The following is a 16,352-nucleotide window of genomic DNA, read 5'->3' as shown; positions in this document are numbered from 1 at the left end:
TGGCTAGACGAAACCTAGGGACCACGGCCAGCTTGTGACTCGTTAAACAAAGTATCACAATAAGAACATACCAGTGAAACTTGTATTTGATGAACCTCGGTCCTTGATTGTTGAGAGCCTGAAAATAATTATTTTTCTCACGGGAAGCCAGGGCACCTTCAAAATTCCACTGACACTGATTGATGTTTAGGGCCATCAAGAATAACCCCGGCTGCTGCTTTCTGAATCATTTGAAGCCTATTCGAAGAAGAGTTCTTGAGGTTAAAATACAGAGCATTGTAGTGGTCAAGCCATGAGGAATGACTACTGTTTATCAAACCGAAATTAGAATGTAAGGAAATATTTTCCTCAGAGACCTAATGAGGTTAACACATGAAGAGACTGTACAATTGACCTGCAGGTCAAAAGAGGGATGATGGTCAAAGATCACCCCAAGATTTTTTGCAGAGTTGACGAGAACAGGGGGGGAGCCCAACGCCTCGGGCCACTAGTTGCTATTCCATACAGAAGTATTGCAACCAAACATAAGAACATCTGTCATATTTGCATTTAGCTTTAAGCAATTGTGCTTCTTTCAAGTGCAGATCGCACTCATATATAAAATTCCTGGCTACTGATTGCACATCTTTTCTGACAGCGACTAAGAATTGAGTGTCACCTGTGTGCGATAATACTTGAAGACCAAATGACTGACTTTTATTGGCATGAGAGGATACTTAGAAATTAAATGATGTGGGGCTTGTAGAAGACTCCTATGGTACCATGCAGGGCAAGAAAAAGGGCTTTGAAAGAAACTGTCCACAGATTACTGTCTGTGATCTTTCTGACAGAAAGTATCTTAAAAGGCTCAAGGTCTTTCCCTTCTTTCTGCACTGGCAGAGACAGGATGTCAGCAGTGTTGGCGAGACACCTCAAAAGCTGAAGATGAATCCAACATAACCAGGACCGCTGCCTCTCCTGCATCTACTAATAGTCTGATATCACTACGGCTGCAACTAGTGCGGGTTCTGTGCAGTGCTCAATTCGAAAACCTGATGGTGAGAGGTCCAACAAATCCTGTGTCCCATTGAAAGTCATCAGTTGTTGATTAAGATACATTTCCAGCACTTTAGCTGGAAAATGTAGCAGGGATATAGGGCAATAGCTTTTCAGATTGAATGTGTCTATATTAGCCTTTTTAATAGTGGACTTACTATTGCTTCTTTCCATAGCTTTGGAATATAGCCCAAACAGTGTTCAAAAGAAGCTTTTTAACTTCAGCCATCGAAATCGGCGGTAAGGAGGCTAGGAAAGTAGAATTCTCTATCCCAATGTCATTCAGTGGTGGATCGGGAAGATATTGTTCTTATGATTTAATATATGTAACTCACCTGTCCTGCTCTTTAGAGTTCAAAAAGTCTGAATAAATATTCAGGAACTTTGATTGAATATTCAGGAACTTTGACTGGAAAAATAATCTCAGAAAGACTCAGTAATAACCGTGCTACTTTGATTGGAAGTGGCAGACAACATCTTAACAATTTTTGAAAGCTCCTTAGAGGAATTTGGAGCATTCCTGATTCTCTCTGACATAATATTTCGATTTTTCCTAAAAATTGGGTCACTTATACTCCTTAATAGCCGCTCTATATCTACCCCTCTACATGAACCTTATCCTATCTGCACCTTTTGCGCTCCTGTTTCCTACAAGGTTGCCTCATAGACCTAAATCTATCTGAAAGCCATTTGACTAAGGTCCTATCCCTATAACCTCCAGCAGTCTAAATCAGTGCTAGCCTGTTCATGGCAGTACCAAGTCATACTGCAAATTCTGCTGCAGCCTGGTGGATGGTGAATCACAGGTATCAGGGATAGTACCTTATTTAAAGCAACCTCCCTTCTTCCAAGTCCTCTTCACACGTTTTGCAAGCTCTTTCCTGTACAAATTATTTAAGGTGGGTTGGTTCAGGACAGACCCAATAGCCCAGTGGTCACACCAGCATAAAAGGGAGAATTTCCTCCACCTTCAGATAAGGGTTGTTTGTAAAGATTCCAGGTATGCTTGGTGCATAGGTGACTTAAAAATCTGTACCAGCCCAAAACTAGTCAGAGTTTTGATAAACATGCAGGAGTCAAAACAAGTTGTGGTTTCCAAATGAACGTTGAAGTCTCCCAACAAAGTAAAATTAGACTGTTTTAAAAAAGGTTCAACCAACTGACCTAATCCTAACACAAAGTTAGGTTTAGGCACTAGAAGATAATAGGCAAGCACTCCTAAGAAAGATAGATTGTAATGGATCTTTTGCTTAAAAATGACAGCCACACTTAAAAGAGGTTGAAGCAATGGGTTAAAAGCACATTGAAAACTGTTCCTAAAGACTTTTCCAAGCCCCCCACCCATTTGTTCATTCAATACTTTCTCACAGTAGAGGATCCAGGCAGTACGGCCTCTACTAAATTTGGGCTGGAATAGTCTCAAGCCCATGTGATAAATACAATATCCAGGTTATGGGATTAAACAAACTCAATAAATTCCAGCTTGTTTCTGATTAGCAAACGAGTTCTCATGAGAAACCCTCTCCTTTTATGCCCAGCTTTTAACTTCCTACTAATGGGATTGTTCTGGCTCTGCTGACAATAAGCTTCCAATGCTGGTATTTTGTTCTGATTGGTCGAGATGACATTAAAGCAACACGTTCAACAAGTACTTGCCTCATTCAGATAAATCCTGACTGGATCCAATTACAAAAACGTGCCTTTCCCTTAAGCGCCAATATTTGAGTTTGGGTGTATACGATACAAGGCTTCTGGTCTGGGCCAAAATGAGCAAAGGTTCTAGTGCATGGTGCAATCCGGAGGTGGACCGGTGCAGAGAGGCTGGCCTTTGGCACCCAGTTACAGATGATGTACTGCACCCATGAATTGACACTTGCCCTGGGGGAAGCACATTAGTGAAAGACGGACTCTCTGTTTGAGGCAGATGCTCTGTTTTATATAGTGTGGTTGATACCCGGCCAACATTTGAAAGGGTAGCAGAGATTCCCTTGCAGGCAGGTACAGTGAGTGACAGGGCCCATCTGTGGGCAGCTGTCTGGAGGTCCATCGGATCTCCTTTTACACCCTTGTAGGGGAAGCCCTCTGTGATTGCTTCATTAGTATAAGACCAAATACCTCCACAGACGTATGCTAGTGAGGGAATGCCCCTTAGAATCACAGTGGCACTATATGTGCATCAGCACAATCTGTATTTTAGAAGATGCAGTGAAAGTGTCTTACATAATGCCAAAGTGGCCCCACTCACAGAAAGAGGGTGCAAATGCCTGTTGCAGCTCCGAGGCACTTCATGTAGTAAGGCCCCTTATTTTTAGAGCCACTCCTGCCAGCTGTGGTATCTCTGCAGGTAATCCCACTGTTCTTGAATGCGTTATTTGCACATCAGTTCTATTGTGTTGTTGGAGTGTGTCTTTAAAATTAATATTAACATGAAAAGCTTGCAATATATTGTGTAATGAAGCTGCATAGAAAATGTGTTAACATAGAAAATAATGTACGCGTTTGAAACGTGCCCACGGGGAGGGCCCATCAATGTATACGAAGACTAATGAAACTTATCAATGATGAATAAATTAGTGTACTAATGTTATGAATCTGTATTACCATATTATAATTAGAGTCACATATTACAGGTTTGTTAACTAAATTACTACGCCTTAGTTAGCGAGGGTTTGGGCTTAGCTGCCTGGTCTCATATTAAACTGTGTTTTTCCTAACGTGCAATATGCTATCTTCCTGAAGGACACAAAACAGTACTTTTCCAGAAGCAGGAGATGTGTGTGTAGCCGTAGTAAATTCTTTCTCATGGGACCCGACTTGCTCAAGGAGACATTCTTGCTGAATGCAACAGTGTAATTTGTAACAGGTGCAAGGCTGCCTTGAGTAGGAGAAAGCAATGGGACTACTGACTGGAGCGTAAAGTGTACCTTTTCTTACCTGACGTTCCACCCGTTGAAGACGTCAATAACATGGGCCAATCAATGGCATGAGACCTGTGTTTTGTGGAAAATTCTAGTGAGATGTGTGAAGAATTATTGGACAGAGATAATGATGCACCAAATATTATCCAATGGGAAATTAAGGGCTAGTTCGACAGTTTTGATATAACTGCATAACCCGAGGAGAAATCAGCATTTACTGGACATTCCACTTGAGGCTATACCTTGCCATTGCTCTTTTGAGACTTTGCTGTTTATTCTTCCTGATACTTTAAACCATCTAAGTCCTTACTGATGCTTATGTCATGCTTACTTCTCCTCCATATGAGGGAAGAGCCTTATTCTTTAGCTATGCCATACTGAGACTTTTCCCTGTTCTATCTTTGCTGATGGTGAATCGACTGATGTCCTGAGGACGAAGACTGATGCTGTTTGCTGATTCATTTGGAGGGGTAACATTCTGATGAAATTTGTAATTGTCTGTTTGTCTTTTCTTTCTAGATACCAGCTGCTCTTTTGATAGTGGCCATAGTTAGATGTTTTCCAAATTTGTGTTTGCTAAATTGTTTTGCATAAAGCCCAACATGCTGATGCTAATTCGAGGTTAGTTAAGGTGTTCACAAATACCAGACGCAAATAGACAAATGACAGTTCTTGCTTTGTTGAATCTTGCACTCTGAGGCTTTGCTAAGCTGTTCTGATTAATGATGTGTTAATGCTTAATGAATATTTTCTATGCATTGATTAACTAAGTTCTAATGATACATCTGAAGAGGTACTAATGAGATTGATTGCTAATGAGATTAACGGAGATGATTATTAGTTTGTAATCAATAGGAAATAAATATCCTAACACTTAACTAGATTTGTGTGGTTATTCATGGCAGAAAGGTCATGGTCTTTTCATTTATTACTTCTTATTAAATGTTATTGATTATCTTGTTGATTAGTTACTAAGAATATTGATTGGGTTATAGTTATATTGATTTTGTGATGCCAGAAGATACCTCGTATTGGGAAGTCTCAAACGTGGTCAAAAGTTTCATCGGCCTGGGTGTGTCTCCTTGTAAGTTTACTTATCAAGGTTCTGACGCGCTATCAGTATTCAAGCGGAATCTCTGAGCTCTGCCACTCCTACGTCCATCTTTCATGCAAGATTGTGTGACATCACAGTTCACCAATATTAATAAATAAGTGAGAAGTAATGCCAGAACTAGATGACCATAATGAAAGTATTCATACTGCTGTATATATTTACTAGATATTACTTGAAAACTAAAGATAATGTTTTAAAACAATGTATTCTTGTATTAATAATCGGTATGTGGTGGTAAAGATGGAATGCCAGCATAGCTGCATTCTAATTGCTTGTACCTGGGTATCACATAATAAAAACAAGTATGTTTGCTTAAGCAATTTTAGTATATAAAAATCATGGTTCAGAGAAACCGAAAAATGTGAACTTAAATTTTCAATGGATGTTAACCTTGAATGAATATTGTTATTAAATCAGCGATGTTGATTTATTTGTGCACTCTGTCATGTCATATCAGCATGAAAATTGTTCACAACTGCAGTTTTGAAAGCTTTTCCAGATAAAAGGTAAGCATACCTCTTTCAAAATCAATTTCTCGGATTATCCGTTCCTCTCTACTGAGGTTGACTATGAAATTGTTCATATTTTCATATCCAGGCTCAATTTTTTCCAGCTGTAATACTTTCGTGGCTTCTGTGATCCTGTAAGGAGACAGTGATGAATAAGTGGAAATGAATAAAAACAATGCAGATTAGGGTATAAACAAAGATGTTTATATTTGTATCTCTGCAATGGCCATTGTGTTTGACTCATAGGTAAGTGTGTTTCTTTGCAAGTGCAGCCTCCTTGCTCAGACTACAAAGTCTTTAATCCTTACACTCTTGCATCACAATGAGGGTAGTGACAACATTGGGCCACAGTTGCTTGACATGAACCCTCTCCATCTACCCCTTCATCCTTGTTATCTTCCCAGTTTGGTTTTATTACAGTCTGAAAGGTTCCTTGGCCCTGAAGCCGTGACCTTTTCTCTCCAACTTCACCTGTCGTTGAGCCATGTCTCTGACCTTCCCTGTCTTGAGCTTAACCTAAATGTATTCATATCACAGTCACTGACTGAAGCCCTTTGTCTTGATTCCATAAGGTCTGTGATAAGTGTGTGCCAAAGCAGGCACCAACAATGATGAACATGAAGCTCAGGACCTTTATTGGCGTGCACACCACAGTGAAGTGAACCACCACTCCCACAGCTGGGCCACTTAGTTGCAACTGCCAGCCCTACAATCCAGGGAACATCACATACAGTATGACACCCCAAGGATTCATGGCATTATGATGACGGTGCCCAGGCCCGCCTACTTCCATAACTGCAACACCTCACTCCCAATACAGCAATCAACAGAATCCCAGCAAAAGGCAAACACCTCTAATGTGGATAAAATATTGAAGGGAATAAGAAAAGTAAAGTAAGGAACCAGCATCAAAAACAAATTCAAGAATAGCCAAAGATAAAATTATGGCAACAAGATTAGACCATAACATGCTGGCACAGGGGTAGGACCACACCAAATAAGCACAGAAATAATGTTTGTTTCATGGCAAGATATTTTTACCACTTAGATCGCCACCTCTTCCTCCTTCGTAAACTACCTCTTCACGCTGCCGCAGCCACCGTAGCTGAACTGATGTCATCTTTCAATATATGGGAATTTTCAATGCCAAAAACGTAATCACTCTGGAGATCAGTGACATCACTCCATCATGTGTGAATACACACAGAACAGCTTCAGATCTCACTACCTTGGACATATTCCACACTGCTCCAGAATCACTACGTTCTACCTAACCTCCCTTGTGAGAATGTTTCTATAAATGTAAATAAACTCTTCTTAATCAAACCTGGTTTCTTCACCAGGACAGAATCTGACACCTTCCATTGCATAGGCTTCATGCAACACTTGTCAAACTTAGACTTACATTTTTCTTGATGGTCAAGACCAGGCAACCAGTAAAGTTCCAGCACTCTAGCCTGGTCAAGTTCCAAGATAGGTGTCCCTAATGTGGCAAATTGATTACTTTAACCAACAGGTTCATAGGTGGTACAAGGCAAGAGCCCTAAGAAGCTCAACATCGACAAGGCCTAGTTTGTCATGTACATTCCAGTACCCCATAAAATGAATGGCAAGCTCTTTGACATTAGGCTAATCTCTGAGCACATACTCATTGACTCCCCTGAATGCTTCATCACTGTCTACCACGTGCCTCCACTCTCTTCTTCAATGGCATCTTCTCTCACCAAGCTCTTCACAGAGGATTCGGAAATATCCTCACTATTCTAACTGGGCAATCGTGACAAACAGTCAGCCACTCCGTTGTTAACTCATAGTAAATACTCCACCTAAAAATGGTGATCAGAAAGCCCTTATGCCTATGTCCTTATCCTTTGAGTCAAATTTTCTCTACCTATCCAAGAACAGATCTGCACAAGAGGGGAATGGGCATTCCTCACAGTGAAGGGTTAACCCCTCACAAAATATTTAATTGGTGTATCACCCATGCAACTGCTTAAGCTTCATGCTCAATCACATACTAAAATTCTTCTGCCCCCTTAAGGTAGTGTGAAGCAAATGCCACAATTCTCTCCTCATCATCAACAATTTGTGAAGATCCCGAAGGTTGCCATCAGATATCAGAATGGTTATTTTGCATGCAACAAAATGCCTAAGTGTTGGTAACACGTCAATGTACTTTTTAACAGACTTGAATGCCCTCCCATAATCACACAAACATCTAAATTGAGTTCTCTTTTTGAGCAACTGTTTCAGCAACTGCATCACACAAGCAAAACTAGCAATAAATTTCGAGCAAATTGTTTGCAAGAAGCAGGAATGACCATATTTGAATCCAGGAATCTAGGTATCTTTTATGAAGCACTTGGTCAATTCCGTTTTGGGACTTATCCTTTTACAAGAAACTGTGTGGAGAAAATAGGGCATGGAGGTTTATTGACACAAGCACTACAGTAAAGTAAACCACCAACCTCACAGTCAGCACAGTCAGGCAGTTAAGTATCAACTGCCGACCCTGGATCTCAAGACTACATACAGTATGAAACCACAATGTTCCACAGCATTACAATGACACTGCCTGGGCACATTTCCTAACATAACCACTTGTGTCTGATAATGAGTCAGGCAGGGCAGAATTACCTCATCGAATTGCACTCCACCTGATTCAAAGTATTTTGGATTCTAAACATCATTTTTTTCTGGGTGTGGGAAACCCTGACTCGTTTAGCAACTGGAAAAATCACATGAAACTTTTGCTTCGCCAACAGCCAACTCTTAGCCCATTTTTTGGACTGGGAGCGTACTCTCCTTTTCCCTCCAATACAATCCCCAAACCACCTGCCTCAACCCTCATCAAACGCACAGGCCTGCTCATACATTTATCACCTGCTCATAGCAGTTGGTAAATGTGTGTGGTAAAACCTCATAGAATGGCGACCTTTGTGTGAATTTAGAACCAGAAAAATTGATCGCTCAAAGTAAATCCCTGTTCCTAGGGGCTATACTTGTAACTGTATGGTGCTCTTGTGAAATTACTGTATGGTAATGACAAAATTGCATGCAATTTTACCACTATCCCTGTAGAATTAATCTTGGAATCAGGACCATAGTGTCTTATCACTTCTCTCAAGTATTTTTTGAAACACATGTATGGATCATGTAACTTTGGGTTGCTCCACAGCCACTTCAATTGGGGCAGTCCATATAGCATAGTTGGTCGCATAACACTGCTGCACCTCTGTGGACCTCAAAGGGCATTTGTTGTAGCTGGTTGCATAATGGCTGGTTGCATAATGGCAACTGCTTTGTTGCTCCTCAACAGACATATTAGCCCACTAAGCTGTATTACCCAAGAACATCTGAAGCCCCTAACTATTTTTGGTTTTCCCACAGGTTTTAAAAATTAGGATTAATTTACTCCTTTTTGCTCCTCAACAGAATTTAGATGATGGTTGATTGTGTAATACCTATTCCTATATGTTGTACCTTGACATACCTGGTTGGCCTCCTCAGAACATATACTGTGGCTGCTCATTAAATTGTAGCTACTCCACCACTCCGCAGTGACCATCAAAGCACATGCTGTTCCAACCTGTAGAATGCTCAATCTCTTTAGTTTTCCTCAGCCACTCATATAGACCTCTCAGAGTACATAATGTTCTACTCTGCCCATGACTAGAGGTTGCTCACTGTTACTTATAGGTGAACTTACAGAGCAAGTAGCGTGGATAGTTGCATCATGCCCATTCCAGTGTTTGCTTTTTGATACACCTGGATCAATTTATTTTAGACATGTACTCCTTTTGATCTCATAATGGTTTGTAATTCCACGGTGACCCATCGGAGCAAATACTTAACTACAAACCCCAATTTAAATGCATGTCTCCTTGCCAAACCTGAGTGGACCCTGCTGTATATGAACTATGATTGTTCCTATGATGTCTCTCCTCATTTGGTCCACAGAGACCTCACAGAGCATATACTGTGGCTGGTTCTAAAATGCCTATTCCTCTGGGTTGCTGCAAAGCCACTCTATAATGGAGGCCTCTGATATTTACTGTGCAAAGTAGCATAATGGCTACTCCTTTTTGCTTCTGATTAGACTATTCAGAAGATAACTTATGACTGGATATATAATGCCTCTTCAGATGGTTCTTCTCTGCTAACTAGGTGGCCACTTCAGTTATAAGCATTGGTTCCTCATGTAATGGTTGCCTCTTGATTGCTTCCCAGATGACCCGTTGGAGCAAACACTCTGACGGGTTGCATACTGCCTATTCCAAAGGTTGGTCCCTGATGCATGTGGGTGGGCTTTTATGCTGCTTCTGTGTAGACTACAGAGAATTTAGTATACTTTATTCCAGACTGTACTCCCGAAGGGTAGCATCATTCACTTCTGAGCTCTTCCAAACTGCATGACACAGACAATTCAAAACAGGTCGGAACACATGCATGCACAACAGTTTGAGTAGTTCCTGCCACACAGCACAAAACACTGCATGCAGCACTCATACATTTTATAGCCATCCATACACTAGCATATTATGCTTAAGTTAGCCATCTTTCACTCCCTTCATCCTATATCGCAGAGTTAAAGAAACAAAACAGAGAAAAGCACATCTCTGGTCCCCACACAATATCAAATCATTAAACTTATAGGATGCATTATATATTCACTCTACAAGCCGTTGCACTCTCATAGGTATTTTCAACCAATCCTCAATGCCCTTTGTCGGGGTTATCAAGCACTATAATGCAACTGCAATAAAATGCAATACTTACTTTTGCAACAAAGCTTTTGCATTCTGCAAAAATAAAAAAGGAAAACATGTTAGAAGTCAGCTCAAAAAAGGTGGGCCATTTGAAGGTATTCACACACTAATACATAATATATGTTTTAGTCTTTCCCTGCCTGTCTGATGTACAGAGGCACATGACGAAATAACTTAGAGACTGATGGTTAACATAAAAAAGAATTGGAAAAGGAAATCCATTGACCTGTGTCTGAAACAGTATTCAATGTTGCTTGTGAATCCTCAGCCCAAACACAGGTCACCGGGATACCAACAAATCCAGCAAAATGCATGTCCTGCAAGGTCAGGTGTACCACTACAGGCCTGAGACATGGCCTAAATAGTTGGGTTCAGTCGAACCCTCATACCTTTGTTGTATATAAATTCCTAACACAGACACAAGTGATCATCATATGAACAAATCCACCAACATGCATGCTCTGCAAGAGCAGGTGTCCCACTGTGGGACTGAGACATTGAGCTCGCGTTATGGTGTCACAAATGAGGACTTTTTATATATCAGAGAATCTGGTTAGGCCATGCAAGTCGTGAGAATGACACATAATAATCCCAACTCTTTCTATGTGGTCCATGTAGATTTGTGTTAAAGCGGGGTTTTTATGCATGTTCTGTAATAAACGAGTATGCAATAGATATTCTCCATTATTGCAGTCAAACATGAGCCTTCCATCATTTGCATATATGAGTGTTCAAAAGACAAATAAGTGGTATACTCTCCCATTACAGAACACGTCGCTGTCAACATTCCTCCCTTGAGAGAGATACAATTTATGTCACGCAGAAGGATTTGTACACTTTGTGACAGTTCACAATTAACAGACTTTTGAAGGTTGTTATGATGGTCCTCCAGCACCTCAGTCCAAGGAAGCAATTCTTTCATCTGCCACCTTTCACTCACAACCTGCAGGAAATAGCACTGTGCTTAGAAGACTAGATGAGGGGCTACACTACCTGGCTTTGCTTCAGGGAATCCTTTCACTCCCCTCTTCCTTGAGAACCTGGGGGAAGGCATGATAAGGCCCTTGACTCAAGCCTCTCTTCCACACTAACCTCTCAGGCAGACCCTCAAAGAGATGATAAATGCTAGTCTCCAGTGTACACTTGGAACTGAGCATAAGTGCACTCCATCAGTCTGTACTTCCATCCTGGGCAAAGCATACATAATATGGCAGACCATGGGATGTGCTCCAGCGTCAGCCATTTTTTGTGCGTGCCTGGACTTCCACTATTGCATTACTATGTAATATGGCCATCTGTTGCCCGTTGCCTTATCTCTCCTACGTCACCTTGTTTTGTTGAACGGTACCTGTAAGAAGAGCGCCATTTCTGGCTCCTCCATGAACTGGATGCCTGACTCCACCAGTTTGGACACAGTCTCCAAATGATCGCCGTGCTTCTTGATGAGGGAGCGGACATGCTCCAGCTTCTGCTCCTGTTCTCTTGTGATCATCTGGGTCATCTCGCTTCTTCTCTCTTCCAGCACCGCGTACAAGAAATCAAACTTCTCGCAGATGCTCTCTTTCTGTCTCCGGCAGCTTTCCTGCAAGACAATTGGTTCAGTTGTCAAGACGCAGGTTGCCAGCTTTGAAAGCATTGATATTTTCGTAAAAACAAGAAATACTTATTTCATAAAATCCGATTAAAATAGCAGTTGCCCCAGACACCGTTGGGTTTATCTAATTTATTTGCAGTTTTCAAATAGAGATTGCGAGGCCAGTGCAATCAAGAAAGCCTGGTCCCATCAGAGTGGTAACAACAACAAACAGTTTGTGTAAGCAACCAGAAAGCATGTGTGTGTAGACAAACAAACTGGAGTCTGAAAGATATTTCCGCATAATGGAGGAGACCTCATAAGGAGGGGTGAATATTATTATACTCCATATCAAAGTACGCAGCCATCATCTTAGAATGCAGATGCAATAATGAGTTGTGCCACCGGCCCCACACTAGTCAAAAACGTGGGGAGTTTTGTGATAATGTACGTGCTGAACTTTGCACTGGAATATAGTTTTTACTCATGCCCATTATAGACTGCACATGTTGCTGGTCCCATCAAGGAGACATATATCATCTTGATATCAAAACTGCAAACAGGTCATAATCACATGCACAATTACTCAACCCCTGGTGTTTGCTTCTCAAGCTGCTCAAATGAAACCTTTTATTCAGTGCTCAACTTGAGCCAGTAGTTTCCGGTGTGGGGCACCAGCACTTATTTTTGAGGGCCGGCACTTAGGGGCTCATTATGACTTTGGGGATCGGAAAACTCTGCCTGCCAAAGCTGCAGGGAAGAGGCAGCCGTCATACTAGCTGCCTCCCACAGTCGTATTGGGATGTTCCCGCTGGGCTGACCAGTAGGAACATCATATCATGACGTTCCCGCAGATCAGCCCGTCAAGAAAACAGTGCTACGGTATTGACCTCAGCTCCTTGAAAGAGGCCAAGGCCAATACTATTGCAAACTAGCACCCTCGGAATACGCTAAGTCTGCAGAGCATGGGCAGTGCAGGGGCCCCCCTGTGAGCCCCTTCATTTTGTTTCCGCTAGCCTTTCCATGGTGGGGTCCCGGCCATGGAAAGGCTGGCAGAAACAAGAGTCATGATCAGCATGGCAGTGCTGAGTTCAACACCGCTGTGGCTGACCACGAGTCTGCCTGCTGTCAGCCCATCGGGGACCTTGTTTCCAGCAGTAACTGTTGTCCCCTGGCAGTCTGACCAGTAGGGTAATAATGTGGCGATCGGACCCCCTGGAGTGCGGCGGTCTGACTGTCAAGCCAGGGCTGGCGGTCTCAAGACCGCCAGCCTCTTAGTGAGGACCTTAGTTTTCCGCATAAGGCATTTACTGTGAGCAAAAGTCATATATGGAAAAGGCGGACGAAGAGAAAAACAAAAAAGCGTCACAAAGGGAAAAAGCAGAAAGCTGCAAGAGTGAGATGAAGGTGCAGGAATGGCTGTAAATGGATTAAAGAGGCCCGAGATTGCTTCAGGATCACACTGCCTCAGTTTTCCTTGCTCGCACATTTAATTGCAGCAGCTGCATGTTTCAGAGGAGAGCTTTGGGCACCGGCACGTTTTTATTTATTAATTAGGCACTGCTTTTGTTTTCCTGGGCGTTTATTTCGGCAACTGTGTGACTAGTATAGTAAGTAATAAACTTTTTGGGGGGAACATGGCAGTATAAAATGTCGGCATATTAGCACTAATGCTTTTGGTTACAATATTGTACTCTGGACCTGAACAGCACTATTATACAAGGCCCGCATGTCAGGCACCAGAGTAAATTCCAAGCCTGAATGCTTTTTGGTGTGTTTGACTACAACAGGAGCTGGTGCTTGCGAGAAAAGGCAAGATGTAGAGCATTGATAAGTTTCTGAAGTGTGAGTCTGGACTACCGCCACCTCGCATTACTAGCATCTTAAGTGGACAATGTCAGACATTAACCGGAGAAGAATGCTCTTTCTAAAGGCCATTTCTAGAGAAATCAATACACCTATGCAAGAGATGTCTCATTAGTGGCATGACATGCCACGGCTGCTTATTAAAATGCTCCATTTTAAGTGCGGTTGTAATTTCCCTGTTCACCAATCTTTATTTTTCCTGCCATCAATCAAGCCATGTACATATTTAGAAACCCTTTCGTAGGGGGTCACCGTACACGAGGAGTCAGCCGTCGTTTTGCGCAACATTAATAAAATAGAATAATAATGCATTTATTATTTGCATAAGTTAACGTTCTAAAGCTTTTGAATGATTTGCCTAAATTAACATGTCAACAAATCAACATAATCAAGCTTGTGAAAGCTCGTATACCATTTTATTTCTATGCGCTGGTAACAACCTCTGCTTAAAATCCATCCGTGCATATCTAGCTTCCAGGTACTTGTAAGTTTTACAATTGATTAACAACTTTCTTTGACTACAGTGAGTTTAATTTTATAGAAGGGTCATATTCACTAACTAACAGGCACAGCTCCTGAAATCTTCAGTCCAAGACCAAAGGATGCACGAGCCAACTAAATCCGTCATAATTTAAAATACATTCCTAAAACAAGCCTTTTCAGAGAGCCTTTTCTCACCCACCCAGTTAAAATTCCACTGGGACCATTTCCCCCTCAAAAAAAGTCCAGGAGCCTTCACAGTACTTTCTCAGAGAAGCTGGGAAAGGAAGATCCACAATTTGGAATTTCTCTACTGCTGACGCTACAAATTAAGGAAATAAAAAAAATCAACTTTGAAAGCTTTTGTAGTGAATAGCAGGCTGGTCTCTGCTGCCTCTCTTAATGACACTGGACACTTCACACTGGACTGGCTAGTGCTGCATGATGGCAGCCTTGGGCATGAAATAGGGAAAGTAATAATATTGGTGGGAGGGGGACTTTGGCCCCCTCTCACTTGGGTTGTCATGAGTTTTATTCCACCCTCATTTGTACTTTTGCTTATCAGGGCCTGTATGATGGTTTCACAACCATTGCATGAGGTCTTAGCCTTGGCAACCTACAAGTGAGCACGTCATGGCAGGTGGCTGGGTGGCATTTGAAGTAATAATCCTTCTTGACATGTGCACAAGAAAAAATTAGCAGATGGAAATTAAGTCACAATGGAATAATGGCGGGCTGTATGTCAGAATATCATATGAAGAAGTACCCTTCTGGCATGTTTCTTAATAACGTTATGTTAGGCAGGCAGTTGTCAGTAGGTTCTCTGTAATTTTGTTTTCATCTGTGGCCGTCATTTGTTTAACATGAATAAACACTACGAGCCCACTTTACAAATAAAAGAATAGTGAGTATGGAACCAAATATTTACTTCTTTGTGCAGGTGCAGAGTTACTACATTTTGGAAATCATAAGCATTGCAAGACCTATTCCAGGAAAACTGTGGCAAGCACAGGTTTCTAAGTGTACTTCTGGGAATGTAATGTGACTTTTCTCAAAACACGTAATCCTCCTGTGCTGAGTTCTCCTTAGTGACACGCCCTTTCCCTTAACCCATACCAAATCAGGGATGAGCTGTTCCCATTCCCATGCCAGCCCTTGGATAGATAAAGCTCCATCCATTTCCAGGATGGGAAGAGGTCAGACGGAAATTCGGGAATGTGCAAAAATGACTACTTTTGTGAGCATCGCAGCATTTTCAATGCAAACTATGTCCTTAGAATGGTCATTTTCCACCCCTGGAGTGGGATTCATGAGTAAGGGGTTTCTCTGCTGGGGAGAAATCTGCCCTCATAAATTCATTTACACCTGCCATAAATCCCTTTTTGAACTCGACTGAATTTACCTGTTAGAATCAGCCCCAATTTGCTTGCTATGTTGCTAAAGAATTGGCAAGCACCGTGGCATATTGCAGAGTGTAACACTGCCATCTCTGTATCTTGATGTTTTTGGCCCGTTTTATTGATCAACAACATGCTTTACTCTGCATAGTCTTTATGCTTTCAGGTTTGTGGTAGCTGATTGAATTTTAGTATCTTAAGTAGAGTGCTAACAAGACTGAAGTTGTACTCTTAAGTATAACTAAATTAGGACTGTGAATGCTCTCCCACCTTATTCTTTCAGTTTCTGGGTAAAGGGACCTTAGGTCAATGTGAAATCGAGCCCTTGTACCAAAACAGGAAAGATCCGGCAAAGGTAGATTAAATTGTTTATTGCATTGCGCCCCAGCCATCCAACACCCTCAACCGTCGTTCTGCCTGCTGCGCACACCTCTCCACGGAGACCGCGCGAGGTATTCCCACTCGGCATCTCTGTGGAGACTGCTTGTGCGCGGATGCGGCATAACTCCACACATCTCCCCCTTTAGAATTAACAAACATTAACATTGGAAACTGTGTTACGTACATATAAAATCCTGATGCACAATAAGTAAGAGGATGCAATATTATCCTTGGAAAACACAGAGTAAACAATCCTATCCTAACCATAGTACAAATACATTCAATTTAAGACATAGGGGGTTATTACAAC

At 41.7% G+C, this 16,352-nt stretch overlaps 1 protein-coding gene across 4 annotated transcripts in view; it reads right to left on the bottom strand.

Annotated features, from left to right (window-relative positions):
* The window catches only part of TRIM55 (tripartite motif containing 55), a 467,397-nt gene that overhangs the window by 190,712 nt on the left and 260,333 nt on the right, over positions 1–16,352 (bottom strand). For all 4 annotated transcript variants that reach the window (XM_069220263.1, XM_069220262.1, XM_069220264.1 and 1 more), the window contains exons 5-7: positions 11,694–11,927; positions 10,356–10,378; positions 5,584–5,708 (exon numbers count right to left, since the gene is read on the bottom strand). In XM_069220263.1, the coding sequence (XP_069076364.1) occupies positions 5,584–5,708; positions 10,356–10,378; positions 11,694–11,927 (382 nt within the window). The remainder of the gene's footprint in view (positions 1–5,583; positions 5,709–10,355; positions 10,379–11,693; positions 11,928–16,352) is intronic.

Source organism: Pleurodeles waltl, chromosome 2_2, assembly GCF_031143425.1.
Source record: "Pleurodeles waltl isolate 20211129_DDA chromosome 2_2, aPleWal1.hap1.20221129, whole genome shotgun sequence".
Classification (NCBI taxonomy): Eukaryota; Metazoa; Chordata; class Amphibia; order Caudata; family Salamandridae; genus Pleurodeles; species Pleurodeles waltl.
The sequence above is the reverse complement of the archived record's forward strand: the minus strand, read 5'-3'. Positions and strand labels throughout refer to the sequence as shown.